The following is an 18,598-nucleotide window of genomic DNA, read 5'->3' as shown; positions in this document are numbered from 1 at the left end:
ATATTATTTTGTCCTCTGATATTTAATGGAATTCACTGGGTTACCAGCTTGTTCCATTGACCTACGCGTGTATCCCTCCACTAATAAAGCACTGTCTTAGTCTGTTTTGTGCTGCTATCATAGATAAAACAGAATACCACAGACTCCATGATTTGTCATGAAAAGACATTTATTGGCTCACATTTCTGGAAGCTGGGAAGTCTAAGATCAAGAGTCTGGTGTCTAATGAGGGCCTCCTTCCTGTGTCATCTCATGATGGCCAAAGAGACAGTGAGATGGAGCAAGAGACCTCTCAGCCTCAAGCCATTCTATAATTGTCATTAACCTGTTCATGAAAGTCAAGTTATCATGACCTAGACATGTCCCATTAGGCCCCACCTCCTAACACTGTTGGATTGGGGATTAAGTCTCCAACACATCCTTTTTGAAGATATATACCAATCATATACCATTTTGACCTTAACCCCCAAAATTCATGTTTTTCTTGCATATAACATACAGTCATTTTTCTCCAGTAGCCCCAAAAGTCTTAACTTGTTTCAGCATCAACTGAAAAGTTCAAAGTCCAGAGTCTCATCTAAATCAGATGTATATGGGTGAGACTCAAGGCACAATACATCCTGAGGCAAATTTCCCTCCAGCTGTGACCCTGTGAAATCAAACAAATTATCTACTTCAAAATATTATGGTTGAACAGGCATAGGATATATTTCCAAAAGGGAAAAATTGGCAAGAAGAAAGGGACAAATGGCCCTAAGGAAGTCCAAAACCCAACAAGGTAAACAACATTAAATCTTAAGCCTCCAGAATATTTTTCCTTGACCCCTTGTCCTGCCTTCTGGGCACACTGGGGTGGCAGTTGTGCCCTCAAGGGGTCGAGAAGCCACACTCCTATGGCTTTGTTGGGCATAGCTCAAGCAGCAGCTCTTGTAGGTTGGAGTCAGATGCCTGCTGTTCTCCCAGGCTGGTATTGGACTCTGGTAGCTCTACAGAGCTGGCTCTTCCCTCATAACACTGGGCATTCCCTAGTAGGGACTCTTGTATTGTGGCCTTGCTGTCATGGCTCTACTATGCATTACTGTAGTGGAGACTCTCTGAAAACTCTGACCACACAATTCTGCTGAGCATTGCTGCAGTAGAGGCTCTCTGCCGTGGCTCTGCCCCTATGATAAGTCTCTGCCTGGGCCCCCAGGTTGTTCACAACAAGGTTCTTTGAAATAAAGGTGGAGGAAGCCATGCCTCCACAGCCCTTGCATTCTGCCTGCCTCAAGACTTAACACCACGTGGGCACCACCAAGATTTGTTGTTTGTATTCTTACAGTCAGTGGCTCAAGTCCTATCTGGGGCCTCCTTCAGCAACACCTGGGTGACTGAGGAGCCCTGTGTCAGAATGCAGGGAGCAGAGGACTGAGACTTCCCTGGGAGGCAAGCCTCGATGTCCTGAGGCCTCTCTTTTCACATATATCCTTCCCCAGATCTCTGCACTCTGGGCTTGTGATGAGAGGAGTGACACTCTGGGCCTGTGATGAGAGGACTGTTTTAGCAAAAGTCCCACTTCTCAAAATCAATTTTCTATCTTATTCCACTCTGTGCTGCTATAATAGAATATCTGAGATTCTGTAATTTATAAAGAACAGAAATGTATTTCTCACAGTTCTGGAGCATGGAAAGTCCAGGATCAAGGTATTGACATCTGGTGAGGGCCTTCTTATTGTGTAATCTTATGATGGAAGTGCAAAGAGAGGGCGTGAGACAGAGAGAGAAACAGAGCCAAGGGGGCCAAACCCAGAATCCACCCCCATGATAATGACATTAATCAGTTCATGAGGGCCAAGCCCTCATGGTCTAATCACCTCTTAAGGATCTTACTTAATACTGTTATAATGGCAATTAAATTTCAACTTGAGTTTGGAAGGGACAAGCATTCAAACCAGAGCAAACCCTGTCTTCATTACTATGGTTAGTAAGTCTTAAAATTGGTGGTGTGATTTCTCCTACTTTTTTCTTCTCTCACAAAGCTAATTTTAGCTATTCTAGTTTCTTTGCTTTTCCATATAAAGCTTAATTTATCTGCATTTACAAAAAAAATATTCTAGGATATTGATAGCAATTGTATTAAACTTATAGTTCAATATAGGATTTGTGGAATTTTCATAATTTTACTGTATTAAATCTTTAGATCCATGAACTTAGCCTGTCCATCTGTTTATTTAGGGCTTTGATTTCTTTCATTGGTAGTTTGTAGTTAGCATCATATAGATCTTATACATTGTTATTAGATTCATATAGTTATTTCATTTTGGAGGTACTTATTATAAGTGGTATTGTGGCTTAAATTTTGGTTTGTAATCATTTATTGCTAGTACTTAGAAATATAGTTTTTGTTCGTTGCCCTTGATTACAACTACTTTGCTAAATTTACGTATTTTAGGAGACTTTTCAAAAATAGATTTCTTGAAATTTTCAATGAGAGCATTGATATTTCGAAATTTCCATTTTTTCCTAATAAAAGCTACATGTAAAATGATAATTTTTTCAAATACTGCTTTAGATTTATCTTATTAATGTCAGTGTTATATATTCATTGTTATTAATTTCAAAATATTTTTAGGTATTTAAGATTTTTCTAGATAACTCAGTGTTCTTGATATTTATATAGTCAGAGGACATTTAAATTAATTTGACTGATTTTGTGGCTCATTATGTCTGTATTGTTGAAGGTACCATATCTGATTTAAAAATATGGATATTTTGTAGTTGTTGATTGTAGGATTCTATAAATGTAAGTAGATTAAAGTGGTTGTTTATGATCTATAATTTTGTCAGGTTTTTATTCTTCTGAGACTGTTATTTCACCATATATGTCCTTCTGATGGATTATCATTATGAAATGTCTCTTTATGCCTAAATTGCTGTGTTGCTTGAATTTTATTTACTTACATTAGTGTAGCAATTCTGGCATTCTTATCCTTACTGTTTGCATGATAAGGCTTTTCCCCCCTTCAATTACTTTCAACCTGTCTATTATAGGCAGCTTATGCTTGAATCTTGCTTTTTTAGTCTGTCAATGTCTGCCTTTCTTTTAAAGTGTACGTATTATTTTCATTGTTTTCCATTTGTCTCCTCTCTTCTTTGATCTTCTCTTTCTGTCTTGTTAGAATATTTTTAATTTTAATATTATAGATTGTTCAGTTGCATTTGTGCTGTATTTAATTCATTTAATTTTCTTTTGACTACATGTTTTTGTATGTTTTTGGTAGTCTACATATTAAAGTATACAAATTCATAGTTTCACTGTCTACTTAATGTTGTACAACATTACATAAAATGTAGGATCCTTACAATCATTGAGGCCCTATTACCCAGCTACCCTCTCACTGCTCTTTATAATTGTCATATATGTTATGTGTGTATAGATATATTATATGTATGTGTGTGTGTGTATATATACAAACACTGAAAATTCCTCAAAACACTATTGTAATTTTCAATTTGAAGAGTTTTACATATTTTAAAGAACTTAAGGGGGAAAATGTCTGTTGGATGTACCCACGTTTACCACTGTTGATGCTCTTCTTACATTTCTGCAGATCCAAGGTTTCCTTTTTTATTTTGTTTTACCTGAAAGCATTTTCTTTAGCAGTTTTTGTAGAGAAGGTATTGTGGTGGCAAATTATCTTACTTTTCCTGAATCTCAAGGCTTTCCTTTATGTATAGATGTCTGTTCTCCATTTCTTGAAGGATATTTTCTCTGACTATAAAATTCAGCGTTCTCAGCACTTTTTCTCAGCCCTTAAAAGTGGTGTTCCATTGTCCCCTGACCACCATGGATTCTGATAAGCAATTCCCAGTGACTTGAATTGCTCTTTCCTTTTACATTATTTGTCATTTTTCTCCACCTACTTTTCAGATTTTTGTCTTTTCTCATCAACGTTTTGATTACGTTTCTAAGCATGGTTTTCTTTGAATTTATCCTTTTAGGGGTTCTTTGTGATCCTAAATCTGTAAATTGATATTTTTCACCAAATGACATATTATCATTTTAAAATATTGCTGGATTTTCTATTGCCCCCTCTTCTTTTTGGACTCTCCTTCTGTAACAACTCATAGTTCTTGATAATGCACAGTGCTTGAGGTTTGTTCTGTGTATTCCCCTATTGTTTAATTTTTTCCTTTCCGTTTTTCAGTTTGATTAATTTATTGATCTAAAAGTGTTCTGACTTTCCTGCTGTCATCCCCATTCTCTTGTTGAGTCCATCCAGTGAATTTTTTATTTCCAATATTCTATATTTAAATGTTGAGTTTTCTAATTTTTTTCTAGTTGTTTCTATTTATCACCTAAGATTTACTATCTGTCATTCATTTTAAGTATGCTTTCACATGTCTCATGTAATGTAGTTATTGCGGCTGTTTTAAAGACATTGTTTGATAATTCACACTTCTGTCATTTTGAGGTTTGCATGTTTTGTCTTTACCCTTTTAATAGGTCACATTTTCCTTGATTTTTCTGTGTAGACTTAGTTTGTATTGTATGTTGTAACTGTGAATGTTATATTATGTGTCCTCTAGCTTCTGTTATAATCTGATGGAGAAGGTTGATGTTTTCCTTTTAGCAGGAAATCTACCCAATTATATTTAGGTAATGATAATTTAGATAAAGATAATTTTATCTTTCCTTCTGTGGGCAGTAACTGAAGTCCAGTTCAGGTCTCAAAGACTTGGTTATGCTGATTTTGGGTCTTTCTCATGCGTCTGTGTTCAAGGGTTAGGCTGAAATTTGTATGGTTTCAAATCTCAGTTCAATTCTTTAAGTCTTTGCTGGTTTGGATCTATCTGGGGTAGTGTATGTGTGGTTTTTGGGTTTGGCTAAGCTTTATCCAGGCTTGTACACAGAATTAGTGGAACCGTTTCTCAGCTTCTCTCCCTTCCAGGATATCTCCTTTACATCACAATATTATTTGACTTCATTCTTTGGTTTCATTCGCCAGAAGTATGGCAGGCCTACTATCCAAGTTTTACCTACCTGCCCAGTGTTGTTCTGCAACTCAGTTCACCCTTGTGGTAATAAATATGAGAGAGAGAAAATGTAAAAACAGACAAACAGAATGAACACTCTTCCCTGTGTGAGTTGTTTCATTCAACCGCCCTTCTAAATTCACCTGAATCTCTTTGCTTTTTAGGGTACTCAGGTAGTTATTTTACAATATAGTTATTTTGAGTATATAATTGTAATCAATGGGATGGCTGGATATTAGTAGCTTAGACCGTAACAACAAAATGGTAACTCCATGTGTAAAGGATTTTAATTACAATTCAGTGGTTAGTTGATACAGGGCTTTTCAGATTTTCTGAGCCTGTTTTGATAATGTATATCCTCAAGAGTTTGTCTGTTTTATTTAGATGTCAAATTTATTCCACAAATTGATCACAATGTTCTTATTTTCTTTCTAATATCATAGGATCTGTAGTGATATTTTATCATTAATTCCTGATATTATCCATCTACATACGTTTTTTGTTTTTAAGTTTTACTAGACTTTAATTGAAAGTTTATCAATTGTATTAGTCCTTTTAAAGAGCCAGCATCGTATTTATTTTCTCTTACCTGATTTCTATTTCATTAATTTTAACTAATACCTTTAACAGTTTCTAAAGTCTTTCCTTTCTTATCTGAAAATTAATGTGCTCTTCTTTCTTTAGTGTTTTTTTTGTTTTGTTTTGTTTTGTTTTTGAGACGGAGTCTCACCCTCTTGCCCAGGATGGAGTGCAGTGGCGCGATCTCGGCTCACTGCAACCTCTGCCTCCCAGGTTCAGGTGATTCTCCTGCCTCTGCCTCCAGAGCAGCTGGTATTACAGGCACACACCAGCACGCCCAGCTAATTTTTGGTATTTTAGTAGAGACGGGGTTTTACCATATTGGCCAGGCTGGTCTCGAATGGCTGACCTTGTGATCCGCCTGCTTTGGCCTCCCAAAGTGTTGGGATTACAGGTGTGAGCCACTGCGTCTGGCCCTTTCTTTAGTTTCTTGTGAGAATAGCATAGAACATTAATTTCATACCTTTCTCTTTTTTCTTATGTAAGTATTTAAAGCCTTACATTTCTCTCTAACATTGCTTTATCTGTAGCCCACTAATTTTATTTTTATTGATTTTTAAGTTTTTGATAAGTCCAAAATACTATCTAATTTTGTAGTTTTATTTAGCCCAGGTCTTATTTATTAGTATATTGTTTAATTTTCATAACATCTGGTCAATTCCAATATAATTTTTGTTAATCTACAACTAAATATCTTATGTTCAGAAAACATATTCTATATCAATTCAGTCCTTTCAGTTGTTCTAAAGATTGTTTTCTGGCCAGAAATCTGGCACATCTTGATAAATGTTACATGCTCCCATAAATAAAAAGTTTATTCTGATATTTTTGGTTTTAGAAGGTTAATCTTCTATATCCCTGTTTTTTTTATTTTCAACTTGTTATGTCAGTTTTTGAGAATGGAATATTTGAAATTCCTAGCTATCATTATGAATTTGTCTATTTTTCCTTTTAGTTTAGCCACATATTTGAAACTCAGTAACTAGTGAAATAGACATTTAGGATTGCTATTTTTTTCCTGATCACTTCCTCCTCTGTCATTATGTAGTACATTTTTATATTCCTGATAATATTTCTTATAATGAAGCCTATTTTGTTAGATATTAATATAACCTTTCCATCTTTCTTATGTTTAGTGTTTATATATTGTACCAGTTATTTAGATCTTGTAAATACTTCTGCTTTGCCAATTTGCAAAGTTCTTGGTAATATACTTTGATGGACAAAATCTTACTTTTGATGAAGTCAAAGTTACGTGTGCTTTCTTTTGTTACCCATGTTTTTGGTGTCAGATCTAAGCATTTATTGCTGTATCAAAGGCATGAAGATTTAGCCTTATGTTTTGTTCTAGGAATTTAATAGTTTTAGCTCAAATTTATTTAGGTCATAAATCCATTTTGAGTTGATTAATGTATTTGGAATGAAATAGGGGTTCAACTTCATTTTTTGGCAGTTGGAAATCCACTTGTCTCTTTACCATTTGTTGAAGAGACTATTATTTCCATAATTAAAATGCTTGGCACCCTTATAACTAATGAGCTGGTCATGGATATATGCACTTATTTCTGTTCCATTGGGCTATATGTCTGTCCTTATGCCTTTACCACATTATTTTGATTACTATTGCTTTGTAGTAATTTTTGAAATTGGGAGTTTTGCATCTTCCAACTTTGTTTTCCTTTTTCAAATTTTTTTGCCTATTTAGTGCCCTTTGAATCCAACATAAATTTGAGGGTTGGCATTTCCATTTCTTCAATAAAAGCTGTTGGAATGTTGACAGGGATTGTATTGAATCTCTAGATCCCTTTGGGTTATATTAACATCTTAACAATATTAAGTATTTATTCTCATGAACACAGAATGTCTATTTAGGTCATCTTTAGTTTCTTTCAGCAATATTTTGTAGCATTCAGTGTATTTTACCTCTTTAGTTGCAGTTTGGTTTTGATTGTTTGATTATTTCCCTGATTATGGGTTATGTTTTCCTTCCTCTTTTTATGCACAGTAATCTTTGTTGGGATTCCAAACATTGTGAATTTTGCCTTATTTGGTGCTGGATATTTTGATATTCCTAAAAATTTGTTTCTTCTGAGTCTTTGTTTTCACATGCAATTAATGCATTTCTTGGAAGCTGTTTGATTATTTTATGTCTTGCTTTGTAATTTGATAGGTGGTTCTTGTTCAATATTCAGTACAGAGGTAATTGTTTCTTACTGCCTTTTCAAGTGCTTTACCCAGTGTCCTTTGAATTTTGAGTTTCTCACACTGGCTATTGGGAAGAGACACTGTTCATTATCCTGAGTGACTGCCAGGCACTATTCCCTCTATTGCTATCAAAATAGATGTTCCTCTTCCCAGCCTAACAGCTTCCTCACACATACTTGCTGATTGCTGTTGTGTAACATATTTAGGAGAAATATTCTACTCATCTCCAGGGTCCCCTGTGTATGTAGCTATCTCCTCTCTGGGACATAGTCTTAACTCCAGCAGTGTTGGTCTTCTCTGACTCTTAGGTTGGTCTCCTCAATTGAGGGACTTTGCTGGGCTCCACCTCAGTTCCCTGTAACATAATTTGAAAACTCACTCAAGACAGTAAGCTATGGAAGTTAGTTTACTAATTTTAGGCTCACAATTGTAGGGCTCACATCTTCTGTTTCTCATTTCCAAAGAATCACAGTTCCTTGTGGTTTGATAACTAATGTCTTGAAAACCATTTTTTTCCATGTATATTGAATGATGATTACTATTTTTCGTTGTTTCAGGCAAGGTGATACATGGATTTCCTATTATTCCATCTGGTAGTAGCTCTCTTCAGGCTAAGGAATTTCCTTTAGTCTTTCTTTTTTTAACTTTTATTCAGGAGTACACATGCAGATTGATTCTATAGACTGAATGTTGCAGGATTTGGGAGAACATGTTATTTTGTTACCTGGATAATGTGTCTCTCTAATTTTTATTACAAATTTTTTTTTTACCCTTAGTTTTGAAAGTAAAATTTACTTTTATATCTAGTAAACCATTGCTCTGTTCTCTTCTAGCATTTATTGTTTCTGATGAGAAGAGAGTTTCCTGTTATATAAATCCCTCCACCTTGCCTGTAATACGATGGGCTTTTACGTTTATTTCCTGTATAGCTTTGAGAATTTCTCTTTATTAAAACTCATTTATCTTTATGTTAAACTCATATAGAAATTCTCAAAGCTACACCGGAAATAAATAGCAGTTCGACTCTGTAGTGCCTAAAAGTGGAGTTCTTTATATATATTGTGTGGAATGTTTGCCAGGTATCTTTGACCTGTTCATTTACATCATTCATTAAATTCAGTGCTTTTAACTATTTATTATTGTTTTATGCATGATTGGCCTCTCCTTTTGATTATCAAATACACATGTGTTATACCAATTTATACTGGTCCACAGATTAAATGAAGCTCTATTTATTTTTTGAATTGAGCTGAAATTCACATGAATTAAAATTCACCATTTTAATGAGAACAATTTAATAGCATTTAGTACAATCACAATGTTTTGCAAACACCTCTGCCAAATTCCAAAATTTTTTAATCACTGCAAAAAGGAAACCCTGTGCTTATTAAAAAGTTACTCCTCATTCATGTCTACCATTACCCCTGGCAACTATCACTATGCTTTCTATCTTTATGGATTTATTTATTCTGGGTATTTCATATAAAACATAACAATATGTATTATTTTGTATCTGGCTTCTCTCACATAGCATATTGTTTTTGAGATTTGTCTGATGTAGCATGTATCAATGCTACATTCTTTTTTATGGCTGAATAATATCCCATTTTATGTATATATACAATTTGTTTATCCATGCACATTTGGTTATTTCCACATTTTGGCTACTGTGAATACTGTTGCTGTGAACATTCATGAAAAGTATATACCTAAGTGCCTATTTTCAGTTATTTTGGGTACACACCAAAGTGGAATACTGGGTCATTCCACTTTATTCTATTTTCCACTTACTCTTTGTTTAACTTTTTGAGTATAAGCCAAACCATTTTTCACAATAGATATACCATTTTACAGTCCCATTAGTAATGTATGAGAGTACCTGTTTCTTCACATCCTGGCCAACACTTGCTATTTTCCTTTTTTAAAAAAAAAAAAAAAGTTTATTCTAACCATTCTAGCATATGTGAAATAGTGTCTCATTCAGTTTTTATTTGTATTTCCTGAATTATGATGATGTTGAGCATTTTTTCCTATATTTGCTTGGTGGGCATTTGTGTATCTTTTTTGGAGAAATGTCTATGTAAATCCTCTGCCAGTTTTTTAACTTGGGATTTTATTTATTTGTTTTTGAGTAGTAAGGGCTCTTTAGATATTCTGTATATTAGATTCTTAGCAAATATATGCTTTGCAAATATTTTTACCTGTTCTCTGCTTTTCTTTTCACATCCATAATATTGTCCATTTGGTCACCGTTTTGAGATGAAGTCTAGTTTATACTTATTTTTTATTGCTTTTGCTTTTGGCGTCATATCTAAGAAACCATTGCAAAATCCAAAATCATGAAGACTTACCCCTATATTTTTTTCAAAGTGGTCATCAATGCATTTTGAGCTAAATTTTATAAATTGTGTGTTGTAGGAATCCAACTGCATTATTTGACATGTGGCTATCTGGTTGTTAGAGAATAAGTTGCTAAAGAAACTGTTCTTTCTGCATTTCATTGTCTTGGTATCCTTGTTGAAAATCAGTTGTCTTAGATGTATGAGGTTATTTATGAACACTATTCTGTTTCATTGGTGGTAGGCCTTTCCTTATGCTAGTACCACACTGTTTTGATTATTATGGGTTTGTAGTAAGTTTTGAAATTTGGAGGTGCAACTGGAAGCTTTGTTCATTTTTTAAACTGTATTTTGAGTATTTGGGACCGCTTGCAATTATACTTGTTTCTTCTTAGGAAAGCTTTAGCTGTCTCATAAGCATGAAAAAAATCTAATATTTTATTTCAATAATTTCATATTTTTGTTCCTTTACTCTCAGGTCTATGAAGTAAGGGTATATACCATATTAATTTGTGTATTTATATGTGTATATATAAATAGACGTATACATGTACTAACACATATAAAATACATATATACACATCTTTTAAAGAATTATGAAGTGACGGATATGAGCCTGGCTGAACTCACCACCTGCTTATTGTAGAGCCCTTGGGTCTTCAGTGAACATAGGTGGTAGTTAGGCAGTGGTCACTACGAGTCTTGGGTGAAACCCAAAGCTATGTTGGCTTCAGTTCTCACCCAGTGCAGTCACAGGTGGTGGTGGCCACAGTCACCCCTCCTCTTGTTCCAGTCAGCTCAGTACACACAGAGTGACTCTGTTTGGGGGGAAAATAAGAGAAGAGAACAAGAGTCTCTGGCTGGTAATCCAGGGAATTCTTCTGAATCTTACCCAAGACCTCCAAGGCAGTGCATCTGCAAGTCTGCCAGAGCCACATTGTTACTAGGCTTGGAGAGCCCCTTAATGCAGATATAGCTGCAGTGACCAAAGACTTCAATCACAACACTGAAGTCTCTCTGAATACCTAGAAGGCCTTCCTGAGGAGGATGGGTACAAAAGAGCCCAGACTGTGAAGACCACAGTAAATACCTGACTCTTCAATGCCAAGACATGGACAAACATCCATAAGCATCAAGATCATCCAGGAAAACATGACCTCATCAAATGAACTAAATAGGGCACCAGTGATCAATCTTGAGAAACAGATGTATAACCTTTCTGATGGAGAATTCATAATAGCTATTTTGAGGAAGCTTAATAGAATTCAAGATAACACAGAGAAGGAATTCAGAATCCTGTCAGATAAATTTAATGAAGAAATTGAAATAATTAAAAAGCATCAAGCAGAAGTTCTGGAGCTGGAAAAATGCAATTGATATACTGAAGAATGCATCAGAAACTCTTAGCAGCAGAATTTATCAAGCAAAAGAAAGAATTAGTGAGCTTCAAGATAGGCTATTTGGAAATACACAGTCAGAAAAGACAAAAGAAAAAAAGAATGAAGCATGTCTAGAAGATCTAGAAAATAGCCTTTAAAGGGCAAATCTAAGAGTTATTGGCCTTAAGGAGGAGGTAGAGTGAGAGGTTGGCATAGAAAGATTATTCAAAGGCATGGTAACAGAGAAGTTTCCAAACCTAAAAAAAGATATCAGTATTCAAGTACGGGAAAGGTTTGGACACCAAGCAACTTTAACCCAAGTACGACTACTTCAAAACATTTAATAGTCAAACTCCCCAAGGTCAAGGATAAAGAATGGATCCTAAAAGCAGCAAAAGAAAAGAAACAACATACAATGGAGCTCCAGTACCTTTGTCAGCAGACTTCTTAGTGGAAACCGTATAGGCCAGGAGAGAGTGGTATGACATATTTAAATTGCTGAAGGAAAAAAAGAAAAAAACTTGTATCCTATAATGGTATATCTGGAAAAAGTATTTTTCAAACATGGAGGAGAAATGAAGACTTTCCCAGAAAAACAAAAACTGAGGGATTTCATCAGCACCAGACCTTGCCTATAAGAAATGCTGAGGAGAGTTCTTCAATCTGAAGGAAAAGGACGTTAATGAACAATAAGAAATCATCTGAAGTAGATACACACAAAAAAAGAATATTATAATACTGTAATAGTGGTGTATAAACATATCTCAAGTAGAAAGACTGAAAGATGAACCTATAAAAATAATAACTACAACAACTTTTCACAACACTGTATAACAAGATATAAATAACAAAAAGCTAAAAAGTAGTGGGGGGAATGAAGTTAAACTGTGGAGTTTTTACTAGTTTTCTCTTTGCTTGTTTGTTTCTGCAATCAACATTAAGTAGTCATCAGTTTAAAATAATAGGTTACGTGATATTATTTGCAAGGCTATGGTAACACAAATCAAAAAACAAAACAGATATATATATATCACCAGAGAAAATCACTTTCACTAAAAGGAATACAGGAAGGAAGGAAAGAAGGAAAAGACTACAAAACAACCAGAAAACAAGTGACAAAATGGCAAAAGTTATTCCTTATGAGTAATAACATGGAATATAAATGTACTAAACTCTCCAACAAAGAGACGTAGAGAGCTGAATGGATAAAAACACAGGACCCAAAAATCTGTTGCCTACATGAAACACACTACATCCAGACAGACATACACATAGGCTGAAAATAAAAGGGTAAAAAAAATTTCATGCAAAACCAGAAAAGAGCAGGAGTAGCTATACTTACATCAGAAAAAATATATATTTCAAGATAAAAAGTATAAAAAGAGATAAGGTCATTGAATAAAGAAGTCAATTCAGCAAGAGGATATAACAATTCTTAATATATATGAATCTAACACAAGAGCATCCAGATATGTGAAGCAAGTATTATTAGAGCTAAAGAGAGAGACCCCTATACAATAATAGCTGGAGACTTTAACACCCTACTTTCAACATTGGACAGATTATCCAGACAGAAAATCAACAAAGAAATATCAGGCTTAATCTGCACTATAGAACAAATGAACCTAATAGACATATTCCCGGAACATTTCATCCCACAGTTACAGAATACACAGTCTTCTCCTCAGCCCATGGATAATTCTCAAAGATAGGCCTCTTCTCCTCAGCACATGGATAATCCTCAAAGATAGACCATATGTTAGGCCACAAATCCAATATTTAAACAGTCAAAAAATTGAAATTATATCAAGTATCTTCTCTGACCACAATGGACTAAAAATAGAAATCAATAACAAGAGGAATTTCAAAACTGTATGAACACATGGAAATTAAACAATATGCTCCTGAATGACCAGTGGCTCAATGAAGAAATTAAGAAGGAAATTTAAAAATGTCTTGAAACAAATGAAAATGAAAAACATGAGGTACCTAAACCTATGGGATACAGTGAAAAAGTACAGGAAAGTTTATTGCAATAGGCACCTACATCAACAAAAGCAGAAAAACTTCAAATTAGCAACCTATTGATACATCTTAAAGAACTAGAAAAACAAGGGCAAACCAAACCCCAAATTAGTAGAAGAAATAAAGATCAGAGCATAAATAAATGAAATTGAAATAAAAAAGTACAAAAATCAATGAAATAAAAAGTTATTTTTTAAAAAGATAAACAAAATCAACAAACCTTTATTCAGACTATGAAACACACTACACCCAGACAGACATACACATAGACTGAAAATAAAGGGGTAAAAAAAATTTCATGCAAAACCAGAAAAGAGCAGGAATAGCTATACTTATATCAGAAAAAATATATATTTCAAGAGTTGTTTAAGTAGGAAAAATTAAGGCCCCTGAAGACTGCATTGATGTACTTGAACAAGTAAAGCGAGAATATGTCAGCAAGACATAAAAGATTAATTATTGGGAGAATGCTGAGGACTTTATTGAGAAGCTAACTTTCTGGACTGGAAAGTTACTAAAGGGTGGAGTAACTTACTTACTGACCGTGGGTGGATAGTCCTCAATGACTGGCTGAGGGGGCTGGATTCCCTTCTTTGTCAAGCTGCCTAGCAGAAAGCCCCCTGTGGGCCCCCAGCTTTCACCCTCCTAGTCTGTGAAAGTTGCCACAGAAGCAACCCAGAACAATCCAGAAGAGGAAGTGACAGAAGGAATACCAAAACTGTAGGTGAAGTGACAGAATCTGTGATTGAAAAAGAAAAAGAAGAGAATAGTCATTGGGATGCTAACTCAGAGATGCAACAGATTCTTGTGCATGGGTTCAGCAACTTTGGCAAACTCAATGTGGCGCCTCAGTCTTCTGGGGATGACCCAGTTCCTGTGGATATGTCATATCTGGAGAAAGAGCTTGAGAGCTTTTCTACTGAAGAAGAGGAGCAGAAGCAGGAGATGATGAAGAAGAGTCTTACTAGGAATCTGAGGAAGAACATATGGAAAAATCACACCAAAGCTGTTATTAAAGCTCTAGATGAGAATATTGCTAAATATCAGAAGTTTTTAGACAAAGTTAAAGCCAAAAACTTTTCAGGAGTCAGAATATCCAAGGGACTAAGTGAAAAACATGAAGAGTAGAGAAAAATATCTGAAGATGTAGATGATACACAGTATCTACCAAAAAAGGAAATAAGCAGAAGTCACAGAGGGAAGAGGAACATTCAAGCAAAACTTGCAGGCTGTTTACATCTAAGGAGTGGAAGTGAGCAGTACAGCAGCAACAATCCAAAAACATTTGTGTGCACTACTGTGAAACACACAATGTGAAAAATGCAAACAAGAAACAAAAGAAGACCAGTGACTCAGAGGGACTGCAAGTACAAACACAAAAATTCAGATACTAGCAGTAACGTTTAAAAGATTGTATGTTATACGAAAATATGCAAAAAAAGAAAAAAAAAAAGAAATCATTGTGAAACCCAGTATCCTGAAGCTTTTCACCAGTGTCATCTTCTAAATGTTCTACAGTTTTAGCTCTTAAGTCCTTGATTCATTTTGAGTTAATTTTTGTATATGATCTAAAAGTCCAACTTCACTTAGTTGTCTATGTATATCCGGTTTTCCCAATACCGTTGGTTGAAAAAATTATTCTTTCCCCATTGAATGATCTTGGCATCCTTTATGAAAATCATTTGTCCCTATATGCAAGGATTTATTACTGGGCTTTCTATTCTGTTTCATTAGTCTGCATGTCTGTCTTTTTGGCAGCACCACACTGTTTTGGTTATTGTAGCTTTGTAGTAAGTTTCAAAATCAGAAAATGTGACTTTCAATTTTGTTTTTCTTTTTCAATATTTTGGCTATTTGGAGTCTTGAGAAGGATTTTTGGTTTTCATGAAAAAAATGTTATTGGGATTTTGATAGAGATTGCATTGAATCAATAGCTTTGTGTAGTGTTAACACCTTAATATTGTGTTCAACCCATGAACATGGTAGGTCTGTCTATTTATTTGTGTCTTCTTGAATTTATTTCAACAATTTTTGGTAATTTATAGTATGCATTATTCCAACACCTTGGTTGAGTTTATGGTGAAATATTATTTGATTGTATTTTAAATGGAACTATTTTCCTAATTTCCCTTTTGGATTGTTTATTGTTAATATACACAAACAGAATTGATTTTTGTGTATCAATTTTGTATACTACTACTTTGTTGAATTTATCAGGAGATTATTAGAAAAAAACGCAGTCTCTTTTCACCTAAAATACAGTTATCGCCGTGTGTGAAGCACATTTGGTTCCTCCTGTAGTGTTGACCTCTTGTGGCTTCTGCTATATGACTTAAAGCAGGGGTCCCCAACCCCCAGGCCAGGGAACAGTACTGGTCCATGGCCTGTTAGGAACCAGACTGCACAACAGGAGGTGTGTGGCGGGCAAGTGAGCATTATAGCCTGAGCTCTGCTTCCTGTCAGATCATCAATGGCATTAGATTCTCATAGGAGTACCAACCATATTGTCAACTGTGCATGCACGCAAGGGATCCAGGTTGCACGCTCTTTACAGGAATCTCAGAGTAAGCAGTTAAAACTTCCAGTGTACGATTCTATTTACATGAGGTATGTAGATTAGTGAAACTCATAGAAACCAAAGGTATAATGGTGGTTGCCAACAGCTGTGGAAACAAGGAAATGGGTATAGAGTTGCAGTTTTGCAAGATGAAAAAGTTCTGTAGATTTGTTGCACAACAATGTGAATGTACTTAATACTACTGAACTATACACTTAAAAGAATTGAGATTGAAAATTTTATATTATGTGTATTAGGAAAATGCTACTTATTAACTTATTCTTTTTTCACAGTGATCTGCAGCCCTGGATCATATAACCCCCGTGATGGGATTCATTGCCTTCAGTGCAACAGCAGCCTGGTGTATGGAGCAAAAACGTGCTTATAAGCCATTATCTTCAGTTATTCAGTAGTTTATTAAATGCAAAGTATATATTTGAAATATTAACATATAATAAATCATTATTATGCCAAAATTAAGCACATTTTACAAAAAATGGTGTCATCATTTTAATCAAATACTGTATGTCCAAGTGCTTTATGAGGGCGAAAATCCCCTAGTCTTTATCCATTAATGCCAAACCTACATTTGATTCTAAAATATTTCTTGTACCACTGCATTTTAAAAATAGTTTCAAATATAGCGTATCAAGTTAGCCCAAAAGATTTTTCAAGATTTTTCAGAATATTCTGTTTTATTTTTACTATATGTTCACTAGATCCAGGCCACCATATTCTTCTATAATAACTTTAATTTCAGCTTGTTTCATTCTTTTGATTTAAATGTATGGGATTTTATTCATTCTAGTTTCACCTTTCACAGTTTAAAGCCATATTTAAAGCCTTGGGTCTTATTGCAATTTTTAGCCTCTTTAATATAAGGCCTAGTTCCAACCACACTGTGGATTTTTAATATAGCTCAGTGTGACTATCTTAAACTTTTCAGTTTTAAGTCTCTTAAATTACCTTTTCGGCATTTTAGAATGGAGTAATTATTCTATGTGCCTAAATTAATAACTGAACTTTCTTAGTGGAAAGAGAGAAAGAGAGAAAGCGATTTCTTTCCCTGACAATCCTTCTAGGAAAAATAATCAACAGTCATCACAACCTTTATTTTATTTCTTCCACTAAGAAAATGAATATTATGTAACAGATATCACTTGTACCATCACTAATACTTATCCTGTCTCACAATGGGATGCTATATTTGAATATGAAATGTTATCAAAAAATAAAAGATTTAAATTCTGGGAAAATACATGAGTGATTTAGAAAATGAATAGTTTCTCAATTTTTCTAATTATTGTTTTATTTATATTTGTATCAGCTTTCTCTCTCTGGATGCACTGTTTTGCTCTTCATATTTGCTCTCTTAAGACATAAACGTTTGTAAATGGCAAACATACCCCATGTTGGCTCTGGGCACAAATGTGAAATACATTGACAGGAGGACAGTTCACCTATACCTAGGATGTGTTTGACTTTTAAAAAATGAACTAGTTAGTTAATAAATTAGCCTCTCACTTTTCCATCCTGTGTACAAATATAACTCTAGAATTCTAACACAGACACAAAGGGAAGATAAATGACATATGGCTGTACTTTGTTATTAGCCCTGGTAATGTTTTCTAAAAAAATTCCTTGGGCTTTCATCATCATGATGTAATTGTTTCTATACGATTTAGGGACGTTTTTCAAGTGCCTTCTTTCCTCTAGTAAGTGACATACTCGCATTACACTGTTCCGGTGAGTTACTCTTCTTCCCAAAATTACTAACACATGTATTTTGCAAATAATAGAAGACCTATCACGTTTCCACTTCTAAAAGCAGTGTAATCTACTAAAGTTTCCAAATTTCTTAACTGTATAATAAATAATGGATTAGAATACATATTCTTTCCTTTTTATTCTTTATGTTTGCTTACTTTTTTCCTATATTTAAAATCTTTAATAATTTAACCTACAATGCATTTTTTCTGAGCCATGAACAGCACCCCATCAACAGCCCGGGAAAGCAGAGGCAGAGTTGTTATTCCCATGATAAGTACTGGGGATCGGAATGCAATCACGAAGAGATAGGTGACCCCCAGATAAGAGGAGATGAACAACAGGAGTGGGATGAGAGCATATCATGGATTTTTAGCTACTGGCACACCATAATGAGACCACACAAATATCTGAAGGCAGAACAAGGTTAAGACTTATAAAGTTCAGGCAAAGAAAACAAGCTGTAGAAATTGAAGCAAAGGGCCAGGTGCAGTGGCTCACGCCTGTAATCCCAGCACTTTGGGAGGCTGAGGCCAGCGGATCACAAGGTCAGGAGTTCGAGACCAGTCTGGCCAACATGGTGAAATCCCGTCTCTGCTGAAAATACAAAAATTATCCAGGCGTGGTGGTGTGTGCCTGTAATCCCAGCTGCTCAGGAGGCTGAGGCAGGAGAATCGCTTGAAACCAGAAAGCGGAGCTTGTAGTTAGCCGAGATTGCGCCACTGCACTCC

At 34.9% G+C, this 18,598-nt stretch overlaps 1 protein-coding gene across 3 annotated transcripts in view; it reads left to right on the top strand.

The window, feature by feature from the left end:
* Positions 1-17,981, top strand: part of ZPBP (zona pellucida binding protein) — a 154,312-nt gene extending 136,331 nt beyond the window's left edge. For all 3 annotated transcript variants that reach the window (XM_033194264.1, XM_033194263.1, XM_033194262.1), the window contains one exon: positions 16,394-17,981. In XM_033194264.1, the coding sequence (XP_033050155.1) occupies positions 16,394-16,488 (95 nt within the window). In that variant the 3' untranslated portion in view covers positions 16,489-17,981. The remainder of the gene's footprint in view (positions 1-16,393) is intronic.
* The last annotated feature ends 617 nt before the right edge of the window (positions 17,982-18,598 follow it).

The sequence above is a fragment of the Trachypithecus francoisi genome, unplaced genomic scaffold (genome assembly GCF_009764315.1).
Source record: "Trachypithecus francoisi isolate TF-2019V2 unplaced genomic scaffold, Tfra_2.0 Lachesis_group4, whole genome shotgun sequence".
Taxonomy (NCBI): Eukaryota; Metazoa; Chordata; class Mammalia; order Primates; family Cercopithecidae; genus Trachypithecus; species Trachypithecus francoisi.
This window is presented reverse-complemented; position numbering and strand designations above follow the sequence as displayed.